We start from the raw sequence: 20,551 nt of genomic DNA, 5'->3' as shown, positions 1-20,551 counted from the left end.
TCCAAACATCTCTTTTGGATCTGAGACCCGAGGAAGTCATATCCATCCTTAACTCGTTCACACCTTTGAGAAAAAGAGCAAGAGATTCTTCATATTGGATTAGTTATTTCTTTTTTTGCTAACTGTTTTCCTAAGTTGTTATACTTGCAAAAAAAAAAATGAAGATATTCAACATTTCATATCTATTTTTGTTTTCTTAGCTCCTGCTAAAATCCAAAAGGCATCCCATTTTTGGATGGAAATGGTGGACCCAAGTGTCATTGATTTTCCTTCCAAAATTGCTTCAAGGTAAAAAAGAGGGGACCATTTCCATACAGGTTCAAAATTACAAGGAATCTATTATTACCCATTGTAGAGACTTTGGGACCCTGCCGGAAGACCTGGTCATGCTAGCTCAGCCTGCCATACCTAGCTAGGTCATGGTGCCGGCTGCGTAAAACTCTGACGCTAGGACTCCCTGCCCCCGGGGCCTATGCTACACCTTGGCTTGCGCAGAGGGACGATGTTCATGGGAATCAAACATTGACTGCCCTTCTAGCAGGTGGGGATGCTTCCTATTAGTGTAAGACACTTCAAAAGTTTTTTTTTTCATATATGTTATCACTTTTTATATATATATATATATATATATATATATATGGATTGAAGGGGAGCTCTTATGAGTTGAGGACACTTTACGATCATATATTAGGTGCACTGCTTGGGCAACGTCTCTTTGTAAGTTGCAATTTGGTTAGACCAAAGTACAGAGACGTAGTGGATGTTTGACTTTGTTTTGGCAGTTAAGTTAACTGGCCCTAGGTCTGAACCAAGCTCGAGGAGATGTCTTTTCAAAAGTTGTGGGTTTTCTTCAATTAAAAAGAAATCTCAAACCCTAGTCATGTGCAGGTTAGATAAATGTTGTCAGCAAACGGTTCAGGTGAATCTGGCGATAGTGATTTGGATGTGAATCGATCTGAATCGCTCAACTTTTAACCTGAGAAAGACACGTGCCAAAAACTTAAAATAATATTAAAAAGATTAAAAAAACTATTTTGGCCATTTTTCAGATTTATTTGAAAATTAACTGGTTCAAATCATTTTTGTCTCGATTTTCTGCCCATACGATATGTATCCGGCGATTCAGGCCGATACAGACAACATTGGGTTAAATCCATCTTTAGAACAAGTAATCTTCAAAATTAGATAACTTCTTCCTGATCTAGACCGACCCAAGTGGCTTAGAACTGGTTGATTTAGTCATGATATATATAAAAAGGCTTTTGATTTACTCTATACAACATTTTATCAACCACTCTTCTCAAGTGGTTTGACTTGGGCATGGCGGATATATGTCGCTCTACAATTAGTGGCCATTTATGGGTCTGTTTGATTGCGTGGACAGGACTGTGGAAAACAGTCTTATCTGAACAATGTTTCTCTACTCTCCTTTTTTTTTTTTGGGGGGGGGGGGGGTGTTTGCAAAATGGTCTCAGCCTCATTTACCATTTGCAAATTAGTCCCTGCCTTATCTGATTTTGCAAATTGATACCCCACCTTTTCGTCAACCTTTGCAAATTGGTTAACAGTGATTCTTTTCCCTTGGCGGAAACTGTTAAGGGCGGTTTTGCCCTCATGAGATAGACCAACTTGCAAAGCATGAGTGTTCTCCGATAATTTTTGGTTGAGATTTATGTGACACTGTTTATGGTGTGCAGAACTTCTTTGGATTTTCCATGGTTATGGTTGGGCAGTGAACAAAAAAGAAAGTATTGGAAGGGCTTCCTTTGGAATGCTTTGGAGAAGACGCAATAGCGTTCATAACAGAAACTTTTGGAATGCTTTGGAGAAGACGAGTGCATTGGAACAAAAAAGAAAGTATGGTAATATTGTTCTTGGATGGTTAAAGATTATATGGCGTGTTTGTAATAAAGAAGGGCTTCCTTCCATGTGCTTGAGACTGACATGAGAAGCCAGAAATCCTATTCTGTGTGTAAGAATGGCAAGATAGGGTCCTGAATAGCCATTGTTGTGATTGTGTATTCAACGTCAGTTGCAATTGAATGAATCTCTTCACGACTAGTATTAATTATGGTTTTCATTCATCCCGTTAGAAACCCCCCAATAATTATCTTCTTATGAAACAGTGGTAACTGAATTAGCACCATGAATATCAGTGTTCTTGAGAGCTTCTTGATCTGGAGAATGTAGTATTCTAGAGGTGGTCTTTTCTGGTTTTGTTGATCAAGACTATGGCTATAGATTTACAAGAAATCAGCATAGTACCAAAAGAAAGAGAAAGAGGAGGGATTTCAACTTTACACCTACAAGGTGCTCCGTTGAGCGTGTGGGATGCCATGTTCTAGGTGTCCCATGCATCCGCCATTTGCGCTGGGTGCATGGGGAGCTGATAGCAGGATTTGCGTGATCAAACACCTCCCAAAAATTGTATTCGAGTGGCATGGAAAAGCTTCCTTTGATAGGGCTCACATACGAAAGTGTGCCCCACGCAAACATGGGAGAGCTTTTCTGGATGAAAACGCCCCCTCCTTTTTTACCACGCTCACCCTCGTTTTTTTTTTCATGGAGAATGTTACTGCAGTAATAAGAATCGGGTGTGAGAAATGATGCATAAAGCGTGAAGTGAGAAGTGAGGAGTGCCTAGGAAATGCTAGGATGCATGAAGTGTTGAGGAAGTTTAAGAGAGAGAAAGAAACAACATGAACGAATGGAAATTTACATAAAAAATACGGCTAAAAACATGTTTTTTTAGAGAGAGAGAGAGAGAGAACCTGTGTTCCTAAGTGTTTTTATAAAAGATATTCACTTTATATGTAAATTTTAAAAAGCTGAAGTACATCTTTTTTAAAAGCTAACGTACATTTTGTTTGCTTCAGAAAAACAATTTCAATATTTAAAAAGTTCATCTTCGCAATTGAGAGAAACAAAAATTTTACTTTTTAAGAAGCGGGAGTTTCTCATAAAAAGTGCAGTTTTGCACTCCTACGTGATGAGCTTCCTAAGAAACAAAACAAGAAGTTTTTTTCTTTTTCTTTTTGAAAGGCAAGCCGGGGTTAGGCAGACCCTTATCAGATACCTCTTAAGCCCTAGTGGCGGAGGGATTCCAAACTGGTCTTCTGGATCCCACTTATCACATGGGATAAAGTAAGAAGCTTCTGGTAACTATGATTGCATACCTTAATCTTGCAATAGAGATCATCATTATCACCTTTTTTTTTTTTTTGAAAGACAAGTTGGGGTTAAGCAGCAAAACCTGTAGCTGTAGCTCTTTGTAGTAAAAAACAAGTGTGATCCCTACTAGACCATGAAATATATTGACATGCATGAGAAGAATATGTTTACTAGTTATATCATTTGCAATCGCTTGAATGCTCCTCGAACTGTTAGATATTATACCACTGAGGTTTGAACCTGCAACTTCGCATCATAAGAAGACGTGCACTGACAGCTCCTATACCAACCGCGTAGAGCCCCGTTATATCACCTTTATTATATACAACATGAGCTCGCGCGAACTTGTACAACATGAACATTGACGAGTCAGACACTTCCCGTTTGACCCTTTCAACCATGGGTCTTGTTGCATCCTTGTCATTATTAGGAGTATAATTCAATCAAGCACCCACTAGGGCTCTACTCATCTGGTTAGAACTGCTCGTATCATCCAAAATTGAAGGGTTCTCACGAGTTCAAATCCAGAGATGTACCTGACCCGGCCATCCCATCGTAAGGCCAAAGTGGACTCATAAGAACATGAGCTGCTCATAAAAAGTTAACATGCACCAACACAGGATGCAACCCGGCTCATGTAGGTTCGTTGCACAGATGTTCGAATCATATGTATACTATATCAGTATTAACAAATAAATCACTAGAGAACAACCCGTTTATGCGAACGGGTCACATACATGCACATAACACACACACACACTTGTACACGCACTCTTTAACTTGAAAATTATCTATAATTAGCTAATTTTTATTAGTTGGTATATTCTTCTCTCTCTCTCTCTCTCTCTCTCTCTCTCTCTTTGTTCGTAATTTAATATTTACATGTAGACAACTTTTTAAACTAACTAACTCGGTCTCATATCTCATACGATCCTTTAGAATCTCTCCCCCCTTCCTCTCTCTCTCTCTCTTCAATATTTTGCACAAGGCTGCCCATGATCTGTCTTTAAGAAGTATTAAGATTTTTATTGAATGCTTGAGCTTAGCATTTAGTTTACGTCTTGATTATCAGATTTGGGATGTGATATGGTTTAGAAGAATGAACCATGAACAAAAGGAGATACACATTGTATCAAGATTCTGAATTTAAGAGAGATTTTAGCAGATCTATTCGCTCTATCAATAATCGAGCCTGATCTGGCGTATCATAAAGCATCTACAAAACCTAAGTCTACTCATCAAGATCACGAGCACGAATTCAAACTATAGTTTCACCTTAAACGAGCCGAGCTTGAGCTTTGCAATTTGCAAGCTCCTGTCGTTGGGAACTTGAGATATAATGCAATTTATAAAAATATGGCCGTTACATGCAATTAATAGAAATACGAGGATTTGAATGCAATTAGAAAGTGCTATTTTGGTAGTCACTCTTTCCACTGTCCCCTGTTCCTCTTCCACCCTATTTAACTTCCCCGTTTGGTTTGGAAACTTTGGACGAGAAAGGAGAGAAACGAGAGGTAGCTCGGAATTTCCGTGACGATAAAATGATTCAGCCGCACCTCTTCCTGCTATTGGTGACTAAATTTTGAAATCTCACACCAACCCACCACCCCCAGAGAGAGGGAGAGAGAGATGTCCGTGGGGAACCCTAGCCCTAGATACCAGCGATCGGAAGACATGCTTCGGATCCACACTTCCATTGTCGTCGTTTTTTCCGTTTTCATCGCCTCTCATCGTGTACCAGGGTTGACCTAAACCCTGGTGCATTTTCTTCCTCCCAATAAGGGACAAAACCCACAAGGAAAAAGCAATCAGAGTTTCTGTTTAGTTGGTTTTGTCGTTTTTTGTGTGGTGGTCGTTGTCGAAGAGTCGATGGATGATAGTTTTTGATCTGGGATTGAATGAGTTGGGGGAATTCTGAGATGGGTTTTATGTTCGGTTGATGATTCGTGGGGGATTTTGATTGATCGTGTGGATGATAATCCTGATTGGGGTTGTTATGATGTGGGTGTTCTCTGTTTGGTGATTTGTGTGGGTTTTTTATTGATGGTTTCGATGATAACCGTGTTTAGGGTTGTTCGTTGGACGAAAATCTGATGTGGGTTTGTTTTTGTGTGATTGTTCGTGTGAAATTTTGATTGACTGATGATGATTGCGCTTGGAGTTGATGAATTGGGGACTTGTGTGAGATGGATTTCTCGCAGTTTTGATTGATTCCTGTGGAAATTGAGTTGGTGTTGATCGCTTAGATTGGGGGATGGGAAATTCATTCGGTTGTTCTGCGTCTGGAGAGCGTTTGGTTTCTGCTGCTAGAGATGGCGATCTTGTTGAGGCTCGCATGCTCCTGGAATTCAACCCTTGTCTCTCCAAATACTCCACTTTTGGCGGCCTCAATTCTCCTCTGCATTTTGCTGCTGCAAAAGGCCACAATGAGGTCTCCTCTCTACATTCATCCTGTTTCTTGTAATCTTTCCTCTCATGACATTTGAACAATTTTTTTCTTAACACTTTCTGCAGATAGTAAGCTTGTTGCTTGAGCACGGTGCAGATGTTAATTCAAGGAACTATTGTGGTCAGGTGATTCCATCTCTTTTTTATATGTTTTCCGATTTCACCACATTGGTTTCTGTTCTAGTTGTGTGTCTGCGGATTCATCTTTAGCTCATTTCACTGTTAAAATGCATTAAGTTGTGGATAAACGTTGGAAGGCAGACTATTCTCTTATTGGAAAATATATGCTTTCAATTTTTATATTTCATGTTTACTATATTGTTTTCTGATGAATTGGTTTCGAGAACACGTTTTGTCATTCAGACAATTAATTATTTGTTTATTGTGTTTTGATTCTGTGATGAAATTGGGTGCTTTGCAGAAATCAATTTTTTCATCTTGATTTTGTCATATTATGAAAAAGTGTTATGCAACTGAATCATTTGATTTCATATTAGATCTTTATGTAAATTGCCATATTGTTTTGCCTGTATGCTATGACCATAATATTTTCATCATTTTATAATCGTCTTGTCTTTTTTTTTTTATTATTATTATTATGATGCAGACAGCATTGATGCATGCTTGTCGATATGGGCACTGGGAGCTGGTCCAGACGCTTCTTTTGTACAAATGCAATGTAATTATCATCTACAGCTAGCTTATCAGCGGCCTTTTAAGATTTTTCTTTCTCAAATGTCCATTTTTAGCACCTTCTTTTGGTGTGATGGTGGGCTTCTGTTTATTCAGGTTACAAGAGCAGACTACCTTAGTGGTAGAACAGCACTGCACTTTGCAGCGGTTAATGGTCATGCCAGGTGTATAAGGCTTGTTGTCACTGATTTTATTCCTAGTGAGCCCTATGATATGATTACTTCTGCAGCACGTGGTGATAAAAGCTCAATGTGGCAAAAGTATGACAGGAAGTATGTTGTTCCTCAGACTTTGTTTGGTACTTTAAGATTGAACATGCAATTTTCTTTCATTCTCTTGGCTTCAGAGCTATAATTAGCTGGCATGTTTATTGATGGTTCACTCGTTGCTTTTACTCATGTTGCTTCTTGTCAACACTTTCTGGGACGCATTGCAAGTTACTCTTCCTTGCTTTTCATGACAGTTCCCATGTGTATGAGTAGTTATATTCATGTATATGCGAAGTGGTTCCTCCTAGAAGTTGACATCTTTGTTTTCTTCTGTAGTCTCTTTTGTGTCATTCAACACCCAAGTCTTATGTGGTGCCATACTAGTCCAAATGAAGTACTGAGATTTGGTATTGCTCTTCATCCAATGCAGTGCCCTCTCCAAATTTGTGAACAAGGCTGCTGATGGGGGTATAACAGCTCTTCATGTGGCTGCACTGAATGGACATTTTGATTGTGTAAAATTGCTACTTGATATAAATGCAAGTGTTTCAGCTGTAACATTCCACTATGGTACATCAATGGACTTAATAGGTATGGTTATTTGTATTTAACACATAATTAATTCATTACTAATGTTTGTGATATGATCTGTTTCTTGCTTGCTACTTTGTTTATCAAAGAGTTTTTGTTTTCTCTAGGTGCTGGAAGTACTCCTTTACATTATGCTGCTTGTGGAGGAAATCTGAAGTGTTGCCAGGCAAGGCTACCTCCTTTGTGTGTGTGTGTGTGTGTTTGTGTGTGTGTGTGTGTGTGTGTGTGTGTGTGTGTGTGTGTGTGTGTGTGTGTTCGTTATCAATCTATTGGTTGTTTAATTTTCTACATTTTTGTGGTGATGGTGGTGCTTGCTGCCATTCATGTGGTCGCTTTCCTTGTTTGTTTTTCTGTTTAGTTTTAGTTTCTAAAAAATCTGTTTCGTATTGAGTTTAATGGTCTCTCCTCTTTTAGGTTCTTATTGCAAAAGGTGCTAGCCGAATTGCATTGAACTGCAATGGGTAAAGTTATCATTTTCTTACAATCTGTAAGAATTACATGATTATGTGTAGTTATTCTAATAAACTACTTACACTAAGCTTACATTTGGGACAGGTGGCTACCATTCGATGTGGCCAGATTATGGGGTCGGCATTGGCTAGGGCCTCTGTTAGCACCTAACTCTGACATGAATCTTCCAGCTTTTGCTCCATCAAAATATCTAGCCCTGCCTCTCTTTAGCATAATGAACATTGCAAGGTAGTATTAGTATGTTCATGTTAAGTATGCATTACATGTTGAGAGCAGACTGTTTTTCTCTATATTTGCATTTGGTTGTTTACTGGTATTTTGGAGAATCTGCATAGCAGCAGACGAAGTCCAGAATACAGTTTGTATGGCTGTTTCTGGTAGGGAGTCTCTTCAATACCTCTAAGAAAAGTTTATTCATATGATTTTATTCCTCAAGGCTCTGTTTGGGAGCCATATTTGAGATGGAGGAGGTGGGAGCAGAGATGATGGGGATTCGCTGAATCCCCTAGCCCTCCTGCTGTTTGGTAGTGCAGATTTGAGAGTGGAGATTGTTAAGATGAATGTACTATTTGTGTGTATTATATATATATAATATATTATATGTATATACATATGTGTAACGAAGTGGCACGGAATCCAAGACATTCCAAATCATAATCCAAATGTCAAATCAAAATGTATTTGAATATTAACAAGATACACACTAATACAAGTATTGTGAATAAATGATTTCATTCTTAATGAACAATAAAATACATAAAAACCTCACTACAAAGTACACTCAAGAACACTCAAAACCATAGTTTGAAAACTTGTTGGGTCAATCCGATGACTCGACCCAGATCGTCCAAGTACTGGATCAAAAACCAGTGCAACTTGCCTATGTACAAAACTCGGCCGAGTTTTAGCATGACTCAGCCGAGTCATGCATATATATACATATATGATATATTTTATATATAATTCCATATATTATATAAAATATAATATAAATATTATGTATATTACATGTAAAAATATAGTTATACATGCATTAATAATATTATACATTAAAATATTATAAAAAATATCATATAATGCATATTATACATAATATATTGATAACATACTATAAAATATACATGGCATATATATTTATATATTTTATATAAAATATAAACTTAACATGATCCAGCCGAGTCATGAGTCACTCAAGGACAAGCTGAGTGACGTGTCACTAGGTTCTAAAACCATGCTCAAAATACCTAGAACTACCCATCACTCTCTCAAGCTTCACACATACACACACCCACAATATATAGAGAAAGTGGAGAGAAGAGAGAGTAAAGAAAAGCCTTACTAGCCGTTGGAGAGGGTCCCGTTGGAGAGGGTCCCGTTGGACTAGCCTCCAATGGCTAGTCAAAGTCAACTTAGGTTGACTTAGATACTATATATAATATATAAATATATATACACATTACGTATATACATATATAATATATTATATATAATACACAAAAAAACAGTATATTCATCTTAACACCCTCCCTCAAACTCAAAGTGACTCATCGTAAGTTTGCAAATACAAATAAAGAACCCATTAAATAAAAGGTTTACATTGGTTTCATCATGTTCTTCCATTCGTTGTTTCCTTAAAAGGGTGCTCTTGATCTTCAAACATATGCTCTATTATACAAAGGGTCTTTAAGATCTTCAATATCATCAATACTTAAGAATCTATAAATAGAGCTAACAAAATATCTCAACTATACACATATATATCATAAGAAGATTTCAAAAATTAACTATATTAGTTATATATCATGGATAGAGGATGGCCAAACACACCAAAAATACAATATATATATATATATATATATATATATATATATATATATATATATATATATATATATATATATATATAACATGTAGTCATTTTTAACACATAAATATGAATCCTTAAATATCACGAACAAGATTAAAAGAGAACAAGTCAACTCACCAAAGAGTTAAATCCACACAAGGAAAAATAAAATATTCATGAAAAGGGTTTTTCAAAACAAATAGCCATGTACAAATGCACAGCGGAAATAATGAGGAAATTCGAAATCCCATGTACAACAAATCAAGAGAAATGATACTTTGCAACAATCGCAAACATGGATCAACAACTATATCAATTATTATAAATATAAAGATGATACTTTAATGTCTCAAAGAGATGCAAAGGTGGCTCAAATTGATCATAACAATTTAAATTTCAATAATAGAAACAATATCTATAAATACATTCAAAATATAGCAAATATGCAACCAAGGCATATCATGATGTATAAGCATGCTAATGGACCATGTAATGATTTAAATAGAAAAACATTGAAAATGCCTACAAGCACAATAAGAGAATAATATGTAAAGGCCACTTATTGTCTAAGCACTCATACACAAAAAACAAACTCACAAGAGAATATATATATTACCTCACACTAATCAGCTTAAAAAACCATTAATTAAATTCATGCAAAACATGCAAGATAACCAACATGGAACAAATCTAAATATCCTCAACATATATATATATATATATATATATATATATATATATATATATATATATATATGTGCAACATGGAATTCAAGCATATTCAATGCACATAACTGTGCATGAAAATATTTCAATGAATTAAACATTTCTCATACAAGGGCAAACGAGTAGTAAAAGTTTAGAAATTTTACGGTGAGATTTTAAAAAATCCCACACAACAAAAAGAATGATATTTGCAAATCCCAACACCAATTTGCTCACCATAAGCAATCACTTCTTTGACTTCGAACTCAAAATCCTCAAAATTCAAGTGTATCAACGCATAGGACAAGCGATCAATTACAATGCCACTTATAAGCCAAATACCAGCTACAACCACAAGAGGTGCACATCCCTCACCTCATAAATTATTGTAAAATTGTAAACATCATCTACAATGGGTGCATATAACTCACCACAACCATGGTTGTAAAACTGATCTCTTATCCAATAAAAAAGGTCACTCAAATAAGAGAGATGAGTAGAGAAACCAACGAGGTAAAGAAAGCTTGTAATGAATAAAAACCAATGTCACCAAGAAGACAAGAAAAATGATTTACGGGATATTAAATTTTAAAAACTTTCAAAACGCCATAGTTTCAAAAATAGATAGCCATCACAGATAAACATAATTATAACCATTCATCATAATAACAATAACCAAATATATAAATGAGTGATACAATACACTAACAAAACCAGAGATCAAACAACTGTTAGTTAGAGTCAAATTATAAGTTAACAATCTAAACTGTCAAAAACTAAGGTGCACACAACTCACCCCAACAAACATTTCAGGTTCAACAAAAGCAACATAGATCCATATGCCAATCAACTATCAATCAGACCCAAGATAAGTGTCAACACGACACTCATAAACTTGATAATTCATACTGATAAGATGATTTGAGGTGCACACATAACACCTCAACGGTTAACTCTGACTCAATAACAAGGCCAAAAAGAAATGATGTATCATATAAAATTTTGTGATAGACAAAACAAATGTCATAAGAAGGCGATATAAGCACATGGTAACCAATTTTCAAATGAGAGAGTCTATACTTAATAATCAATTTGAAAAACAAAGATCTCAATCAAACCCATTATAGATAGATAAATCATGTGCAAAACAAGATATCAATTGATAATTTTTTATAAACCATTTGCAAGCAAAGTCCATCAAGATTATATCAATAACAATGATGAATGATCATGACCAATATAAGCAAGCTATATAGAAGAATTGCTCAATTTAGATCATAAGTCTACTATGGAACAACAATGACATGTAACATTAACGAAAAAACACATAGAGATCCTCAAAGAACCGTATATAAATCCAAGAGCGTACATAATTACCATCAATCATGAATACTTGAAGCAATCTAATAACTTGTAGCCACATATGCTATACAAAAGCTATGAATTTTAATACCACATACTAAATATCACTCACAAAGCATCAAATATAATACTTCTAAGGGGCACAAGCACAAGAACCCACTAGGAGGAAAAATACAATCCATAATGGGAAAACAAGTTAATATTATGTCACACAAAATGCATTCAAGTATATGTGAACAAAGCATCCAATGCAAGAGTCGTTTTCAATATGAATGACAAAGAGAAATGAATCCAAGAGCATTCTAAAGCATAATCAATCAAAGATGTTTTCAAAGAATTAATTTTGCACAATGAGAGCAACATCTTAAAGTCAACCATTGAAGCCACATGATCATAAACATATGGGACATGAGCATGTCGATATGAGAGCATACAAAATATTCATGGTATTACTAAAGAATTTAAAATCGTGATGACTTAAGGTATACATCATGCAAGAATCTAAAGTTCTTAAGGAACACATTCTTGACATGAAATTCACATGGTATACCCGAAAATCATGCTTTGACACATGCTATGAAATTCACCAATGATCATTACAATAAAACAAAATACATACAATAAAAATTAGTATTTTGCAAACATGAAAAACATATAAGCATAATATTTAAAATTTTAAGAAACCACATATTCTTGCAAAATATAATTTCCATGATGATATTTTTCAAAAAATATACATATTCATAATCAAAACATATATTTCAAGTAAACATGCTTACACAAAAACATATATCAAAAGACAATAATTTCCATAAATTTTAATTAATTTGAAAATATATACATTTTTAACATATTTAATAAATAGCCACAATTTTTTAAGCACATTTTTAAATATATAACATAAATATTTAAAGTAGAAGATCCAAAGAAAATACATACTGGAATACGAGAGTCTTGAGTCCAAGCCGTACATCAATTCAATTTTTTTTTTGAATCACAAACACGAACAAGATACCAAGACCAAGATCCCTTGCTCTGATACTATGTAACAAAGTGGCACAGAATCCAAGTCATTCTAAATCGTAATCCAAATGCCAAGTCAAAATGTATTCGAATACTAACAAGATACAAACTAATACAAGTTTTGTGAATAAAAGATTTCATTCATAATGAACAATAAAATAAATAAAAATAAATACATAAAAACTTCACTACAAAGTACACTCAAAGAACACTCAAAATACCTAGAACTACCTATCACTCTCTCAACCTTCACATACACACCCACAATATATAGAGAAAGTGGAGAGAAGAGAGGGTAAAGAAGAGCCTTACTAGCCGTTGGAGAGGGTCCAACGGTCTAGCCATGGGACTAACCTCCAATGGCTAGTCAAAGTCAACTTAGGTTCACTTAGATACTATATATAATATATATATATAATATTATATGTATATACATATATAATACACACAAAAATAGTACTTTCATCTTAACAGAGAGACTCCGATCCCACATTTCAACTACATCTTAAGGTGGATGTAGTTGGAAACTACATCTTAGTTTCCAACACTGTCTCCTAAAAGAGCCTAAATTTTGAATGGTAAGGGTGGTTCTGTCAGTAACCTTCATCTGATTAATCATAATAATCTGTTTCAAGTTAGACTAGATTTTGATTCTGATGATTGGATACAATCCAAAATATAAGATGACATCTCCTATTAAATGACATACATTAATGTGAACCTATTCAAAGGTTTTAGCACCTGTCCATTTGTTCATAGTCAGCAGCATGGAGAAAGATGAATTTGTTAATGAGAAAGAAAAGTTTCCTATATTTATAGAACAGGTAAGCTTGCTGAGGAAACCACACAGTGAAGACTAACCAAGTGCTGGTGGTCAGGGTGTGTGGAACTCAGGCCACTCATGGTAAAGGAGAGGCTTGGAACTAATTTCCCAGTTCATACTAGATGATATGGCCAGGAATATATATATATATATATATATATATATATATATATATATATATATTATCGTTCCTTCGACAATTATACATTTCTTCTGTTGTTTGCTTCACTATCGTTACCTCAAATAACAGTTGGTTGCATTTTCTAGCTGCCCACTTCTTTTAGATATTTGACAACATGCAGCATGCAGTTTGATATGCTTACTATAGTCTTTGTCTTTAGTTTCTATATTTGTTTCAATCATTGTCATATTTCAACTTACTTTCACTGCTTGGTGTTGGCCATAGTTTAGATACACTGTCAGAATGTGTCATATCTTCTTGAATTTGGATAGGACCTAGAGTTAAGCTTGACCCATAAAGGCAGCATATGTGTGTGTAGCATATCTTAACCAGCTTCTCTATGTAGAGAGTATGGGTTGCAATCTGCCAGTGCCTCATCAGATGACAGTGATCTTTGTGCTGTCTGCTTGGAGAGAGCCTGTTCTGTGGCTGCTGAAGGTCAGTTTTACATAATCTGATCGTAGACACCACTTCTATTTGTCTTCTTATGCTTATATGACTGGTAGATGCCTCTCGTTTCAAGATATCATGATGCTGAGGAGCTTGTTTTGTTGAAGTTTCTGTGTGTCTTGATGGGTGATCTTTTGATAGATCGATTGCTAATTGATAAAAGCTGGTATTTTTTTATTTTATTTTATTGATGGAGGATTATTCTTATTAGATATTTTTCTGCCATTTTATGCTTAGTTTGGAATTGGTTATGAATGCATAGCTAACTAATTGGCATGTGCTCACTGCATGAGTTTGTGTTGATGATGCCTAGTTTTTGCAATGTCTGTGTGTGTTTATGTGTGCATGCTTATGCAGGCGCAGGCACAGGTGCATGTACACGTATTAAATTCAACTGACTCTAGCGTTCATTTGCCAAATCATTTTCTCTGTGAAGTGTTGATATCATAAGTAGTGTCACACGACCCAACACAACAATAAGATTTCTTCAGTTGTGTGTTCATGTTACATAATCATAAAACTTCCATATGGTAGTAGTGTACATTGTTATTTAATTATACTGTAAATTGTCAAATTTCTATCTGAAGTACAAGTTTTCTAACTATATCTGATTTTAGTTTTCTAAAAATTTTTCTTCAAATTTCTTTACTTCCCTTGTATTTGGTGTGATTGATCTCATAACTTTTGCCTTAAACCAAGAAAAGAGAAAAAATTTGACCAGAAAAATAATACAAAACAAGGTGACAAGCGATCACCCCAAGGAAAGACAGCAGTGTACAATCAAATATGAATCCTCCTTATCTAGTCTATGCCATCCTAGCACATATTGAAGGTCAAGCTTCATCTTTGCAAGTACTATGTCATTATTGAGGTATGGAGGTTCCCCTCCAACTACAGAAACCTCTACAAAGTTTGTCCCATCAATGCCAAATCTTGATGTTATTATATGATACTTGATAGCCTGACCTGAACCAAACCTGGTGTTTGACCTGCCCAGCTCACGATGGATTCTGTTCCATTGCTATCCTTGAAATGAAAGTTTGTCTAATTTCAAGCTACCAGAGGTGGAAAACCCTTTTGAGTAGGCCAATTAGTCAACAGCATGGTTCCATCAGATTATACTGTAGCAGCAGTAGAGGGGGAGGCCTTTCATCTTGGTCTTAATTTGGCTGAGATTTGTTAATCTTGTGGTGCAATTGAATTGAGGTAAACTATCTCAAGATGATCAGGTAGGTCTGTCATTTCTAGGTTTCAGTTGGACACTAAATGTTAATTAACATACTTTATAACATCTTAGTTACTACTATACTTTCTAATGTGTATGGTTGCTCACGGGTTTAGTTTTAATTCAGCTGCATTTCAGTGGCCCCTTGATGTGTTACATTAGTTAACTGCTTATTATGGGTGCCTGTATTGTATAAAGATTATCCCTGCTTAGTGTGGTTTGCTCATAGTTACAGCATGCACTTTGTTGAAATCTGCATTAATATTGTAGTCGCCAATATCATCGATATTTTGAATTTCTTGTGATTTTATTGCGAGAATTCACATGTCATGAAAATCCTGAGAAATCCTCTAAAAAATTTATGTTTTAATGCCTTATCATTATTTTTTATCATAAATGTACCAAGATATTCCTGATATTTTTCCCCAAAAAAATGAAGTTCCATTTTATCACTAAGATTTCCCTTGTTGAGAAAATCCAATAACAGAATTTGTGACTGATCCATCTAGCAATCTGCTAGACTGACTTGTTTTTGATGGACCAAAGTATGCAAAAGAGATTGAATGTTCAGATAATTTGCCTGTTGTGATAACAGATCCGTCTTTTGGAGTTCTGTTTTGTTTGCACATCTTTCATCCATTTTGATCTTATTGGACGAGAGGGCGATATATGCTGTTTTCCTTACTATCCTGTTAAACGCTAATGTCGTTGTTGAACCGTTGATTTTATTCCATATTGCCTACGCTGCATTTTGCCTCTTGGCAAGTTGAAACTGATCAAGTGTGTGCTTTTCTTTTTCTTTTTAATTTTCAGGTTGTGTTCACGAATTCTGTGTCAAGTGTGCCCTTTACCTCTGCTCCACTAACAATATCACATCCGATACCGTTAGTCCACCTGGTTCTATTCCATGCCCCCTTTGTCGCAACGGCGTCCTTTCTTTTGTCAAATTGCCTTGCGCCCCTACCAAAGATCTTAAATTGAACTCCCTTGTTCTGTGCACACCATTCATGCTTCAGACTCATGGCTGTGCTCCACCATCCACCAATGTTTGTAGATCTGACTTCTGCAAGAATCACGTCGATTCTGTTTCTTCAGATCTATTCTGTTCTGTCTCATGCACCCCATTCCCATCTGTCACCATGCCTTCATGTACGTGCAATGATGACCGTTGCCCTTCACTTGAATACCATCAGGATGAAAATAGAGATGAAGCACCTCGGCTGCCGCCAGAAAACATTCCTGCGGAGCAGCATAAAATGGAAGGGTCAAGAATGGTTAAAACAGGTTGCTCGAAGCTCTTTCGGCACGGAAGAAGTTTCCAAAGAGAGCAGCAGTGTAATTCGGAAATGAATATTTGATTTTCATTGGTTTCTGTGTTTGACTATTCTTCGAAAATACTTGTTTTGGGGTTCGAAATGCAGCATCTCGCCGCATCTGCTTCACTTATGCTGTCATATCATGCCAAGATTGTTGATTGTCGGGACTGGCCACTCTGAGACTAACCAATACATAGGAATCAGTAAAGCAGCATTGATTTATTTTGTACACAAGGGACATGTAATTGTTTTCCCAATAAATGATTGAATTAATATAAAGAGTTCGTACCTTTATGGCTTGTCCAAAATTGGACAGAACAGATAGAACACATGTTCTGTCTATTCTGTAACTGTACTCCCTTCAGCGTTTGTTTGGACTAAACATGAAAGTTGTGTTTCTTATGCTCAGCAAATGATTTAAACTGTGGAGAGAGAGAGGGGTTTCCAGATAAGGGTCAACAGAGGTCCTTCTCCAGTAGAAAAAGGCCTCTATGATGCCCTTTTCGGCCTGAGCCAGAGAGAGAGACCTGTCGCTGATTTAAGTTGGAGGGAGGCTTGCAAAGGATGTCAGAGGGAGGCTCCCAGCACCGTGGGGGCTGAGAGATGGGAAGAGTTTAGATTAGAAAGGGAACGAGGCCATTAAGTTGATTTTATTTTTTTTGAAAAAAATTTAAATACCTCTCAAAAGTTTTGGCCTAATTCATCTGCATACTAAACATTTCAGACTTTGCAAATGCCCACCAAAGTTTTTAGTTGGGTTAATTAAATGACCTCAATTATAAAGTAGCGTTGGGGTTGTTCCTGGGTTAAACTAACTCATGTTGTGATGTTACCATTTTACTCTTATAATTATGATAATAAAATTATTAACTTGCCCTTACTTTAGATGGACGAGCAAAGTAAGTTTGATTGATTGTAGGGCTGTCAACTGAATATATTTATCATAACTTTTATTGTCTAAAATAATATTTGAACTATTGACCTTCTTAACAAAAACCACAACTCTAACCACAAAAACTTTTAAAAATATTTCTTGATATAAAAAGCGTTCTAGTAGTCTCAACAATATGTTTATATTTCTTTTCAGTTAGTCCATTTTACTTAAGAGTATAATGACAATTTTTTATAGATAATTTCATGTAAATTAATATCATTTTTTAAGTCATTTGATCAGATCTAAAAATTTTAATGGTAGTTTGAAATTGAGTTTTTACATAAGAATGAAATTTTTTAAAACAATAAAAAATTTGTACTTCTATTATAATCATCCACAAAAATCATATAATATGATACTCCTCTTTTGAACACAATCGGAGCCCATCTTCATACATTTGAATACACTAACTTAAATGGTTTTTTAGATTTAAAATGACTTAGATCAAAATGGAAAAGATTTTATTTTAGCAAGAATACAATTTTTACAAACCAAATCCTTATTTTTATAATATGTAAGAAATAAAAAACAAATACAGTTTTGACATACTAGGATGTCCTAATTTTTTATGCCATTTTTTTTCATAAAATTATAAAAAATATGTTTTGGTATTTCCAAATTATCCACAACAAAGCGCTTTCCTTTTATGGCCTCGCCCAATCGACTTTTCGGACTTAAGATCCTTTATAAAATAATTATTAGCTAAGAAAGAAATTTTGCACCCATGGTCCACAATTTAGGAAACGGATAGGAGATTTAAATTTAATTTTAATACTATTTTAACATTTAGTACATGAAAAGTTTGATGCTTTTAAAAAGTTTAAAAACTTTTGATTTTCAAAGAAGTTTCATCGATGGTTGAAATATAAGAATCATTTGAGTTAATATGACATTTGAATAGTATGAACTCATTTGGTGTCATATAAAAAGAAGATTCGAAATCAAGAATCCAAAAAGTCTTACCAGGATCAACACATTTGGCTTGTAGTGCCTCCATTAGTTATGCTAGAGACATTGAGCTAACGCTTTTGGAGCTTTTAACTGCAATTTTTTTTCAAAAGATGGCTCTACGAAAGTCACTTTTCTTTCATCTCTTCAATTTTCTCTTCTCCTTTTTAAGCAAAAAGGTTTGATGTAACCCGACTCATTGCAAAAGTGACATTAATTTGCCACTCTTCTTATATTCATAGACATTTCTTTCATGATCATTTGAGTTTCTCCCATAATCATTGGTGCTTCTCTCAAAGTGAGAGGGCTTATATGTCCTTCTGTAATTTTTGGGTCTTAACATAGTAAGCAATGATTCTTCGTCTTAGTAGAAAAATGTTTATTTAATCTATTATCCTTCATAGTTAACTCTTCAAGTGTTTCAATTATAGAAGGAACACCTCCACTATGAAGAAAGGTTGATTTTGTTCCTTCAAATCCGGGTCTAAGCCTACCAAATTAGTATAAATGTTTTGTTTTAGTTTGATTTTTATGAAGTTCTACGTCTTGAGGACAATGTTACTTAAGCTCTAAAAGAGCAATTCACCCTAAAAAAGAAAAAGAGCATTATAATATTCTCTAATGCTCATTTCTATTTGCCTAATGATTCTAACTTTATTTTGCACATTACATATGTGTGCTATGTTTTTTAGACAATAGATATTTTTAAGATACTTTCATGCATCACTAGTAAAATCATTTTTTTCTAAACTCAAACGCTCATTGATGTCAATATTATTGATGAGCCATCTAATGATCTTGGAATAACTCATCCTTCATTCTTTTCATTTGCATTTTTTCTTATATTCGGCAATGGCTTTAAACATTTATTCTCCTTGAAGTGCTACTTCATTGCTATTTTTTATCTTGGCAAGCATGAGCTTTGGTTCTCTTTCGATACCATTAACCAAACCCCAAAAACCTTTTTATCATATTTTATGTTTTACTATATATGACTACATCACATAGTTTGTATCATTGAGTCTTACGGGAAGATGACAACTTCTCTATCATCCTCCATTTTTACAAAGAATGAATAGAAAAAGGAAAACAAAAAGAGAAGGTAAAATAAAAGTAAAGTACTTTTTGAACACCACGAGCTCATGATCACACCATTCACGCTCTTGCATCCACACGAACAAATTCCTTAACTGATGGTTCTGGTACCATGTAAAAAAAGATAATGCAAGAGAATGCTTCTTATGGACATAAGAGAACACAATATCAAATAATACAAAAACCACTTATGGGTCAATACAAGAGTACGTACACATGAGTCACACAAGGGCCTAATCACACTTGAAAAATATAAGATTTTGTATAATAAAATCCTTGAAAAAGCATTAGAATTACAAGAGAAAAAATACCCTTATTTATATACATCAAGGAGAGCATACGGTCATTGGGACACTCCCCAACGACTAGAGATAGAGTCACTCAGGAGGTCCCAATGTCTCTAAAGTAGATTATCTCAATGCCCTTAATGTCAAACTAAATTCTTAGTTTGTACAAAAATAAATAAAAAGACTGTTGTGCCCTTTAACGGGTACAACCTATTACAAGACTATGAAAAGACAAAAATACCTCTATTGGGTATTTACCTATTGCAATGATGAAATAAATATATATAATATATATTTATACACATACTTGGGGTTTTATTTGAGAGCTAGGGATGGCAGTGGAGGGGGGGGAAACGGGACCTGCCTCGTCTCAATTGGACAGGGGATGGAGGACATGAAACAGGGATGGAAGTTAAAATCAAAACCCATGTGGGAATGGAGGTAGGGATGGACTTACGATTTTTCACCTCCCGATCTCCGCCCCGCCCCACCTCGTTCCGTCCCCAATCCTTCTTTAAGGATGGCAATGGACCGAGGGGAAACGAGCCCCCGCCTGCCTCGCCCGTCCTTGGACCGGGGATGGAGGGCAAGATTTTGAGACAGGTCAAGGGTGGAGACCTTGTCCCCCGCCCGGGTCCACTGACATCCCTATTGGGAGCATGGAGAAATGGCATTTAAGAGTGTTGGAATATGAAATGCTACCTCCAAATCCTTAAATCAAATATCACCGTGGAGAAGAAATGGATCAGTGACAGCCACTCTGGCTTGAT

General features: G+C 35.4%; 1 protein-coding gene across 1 annotated transcript; it reads left to right on the top strand.

The window, feature by feature from the left end:
- Positions 1-4,662: 4,662 nt before the first annotated feature.
- On the top strand, positions 4,663-16,796 carry LOC149845953 (E3 ubiquitin-protein ligase XBAT33-like). Its single transcript, XM_089997808.1, has 10 exons — positions 4,663-5,605; positions 5,689-5,748; positions 6,230-6,301; positions 6,412-6,587; positions 6,955-7,115; positions 7,223-7,281; positions 7,530-7,576; positions 7,671-7,814; positions 13,873-13,964; positions 16,015-16,796. Exons 1-10 carry the CDS (start codon positions 5,429-5,431, stop codon positions 16,557-16,559), a joined length of 1,533 nt encoding a protein of 510 aa, XP_089853934.1. The 5' UTR covers positions 4,663-5,428; the 3' UTR covers positions 16,560-16,796.
- Positions 16,797-20,551: the final 3,755 nt, after the last annotated feature.

This window comes from Nuphar pumila, chromosome 2 (genome assembly GCF_984573655.1).
Source record: "Nuphar pumila chromosome 2, dmNupPumi1.hap1.1, whole genome shotgun sequence".
Lineage (NCBI taxonomy): Eukaryota > Viridiplantae > Streptophyta > Magnoliopsida > Nymphaeales > Nymphaeaceae > Nuphar > Nuphar pumila.
Note: the sequence above shows the minus strand (reverse complement) of the source record. Positions and strands in the feature narration are given on the sequence as shown.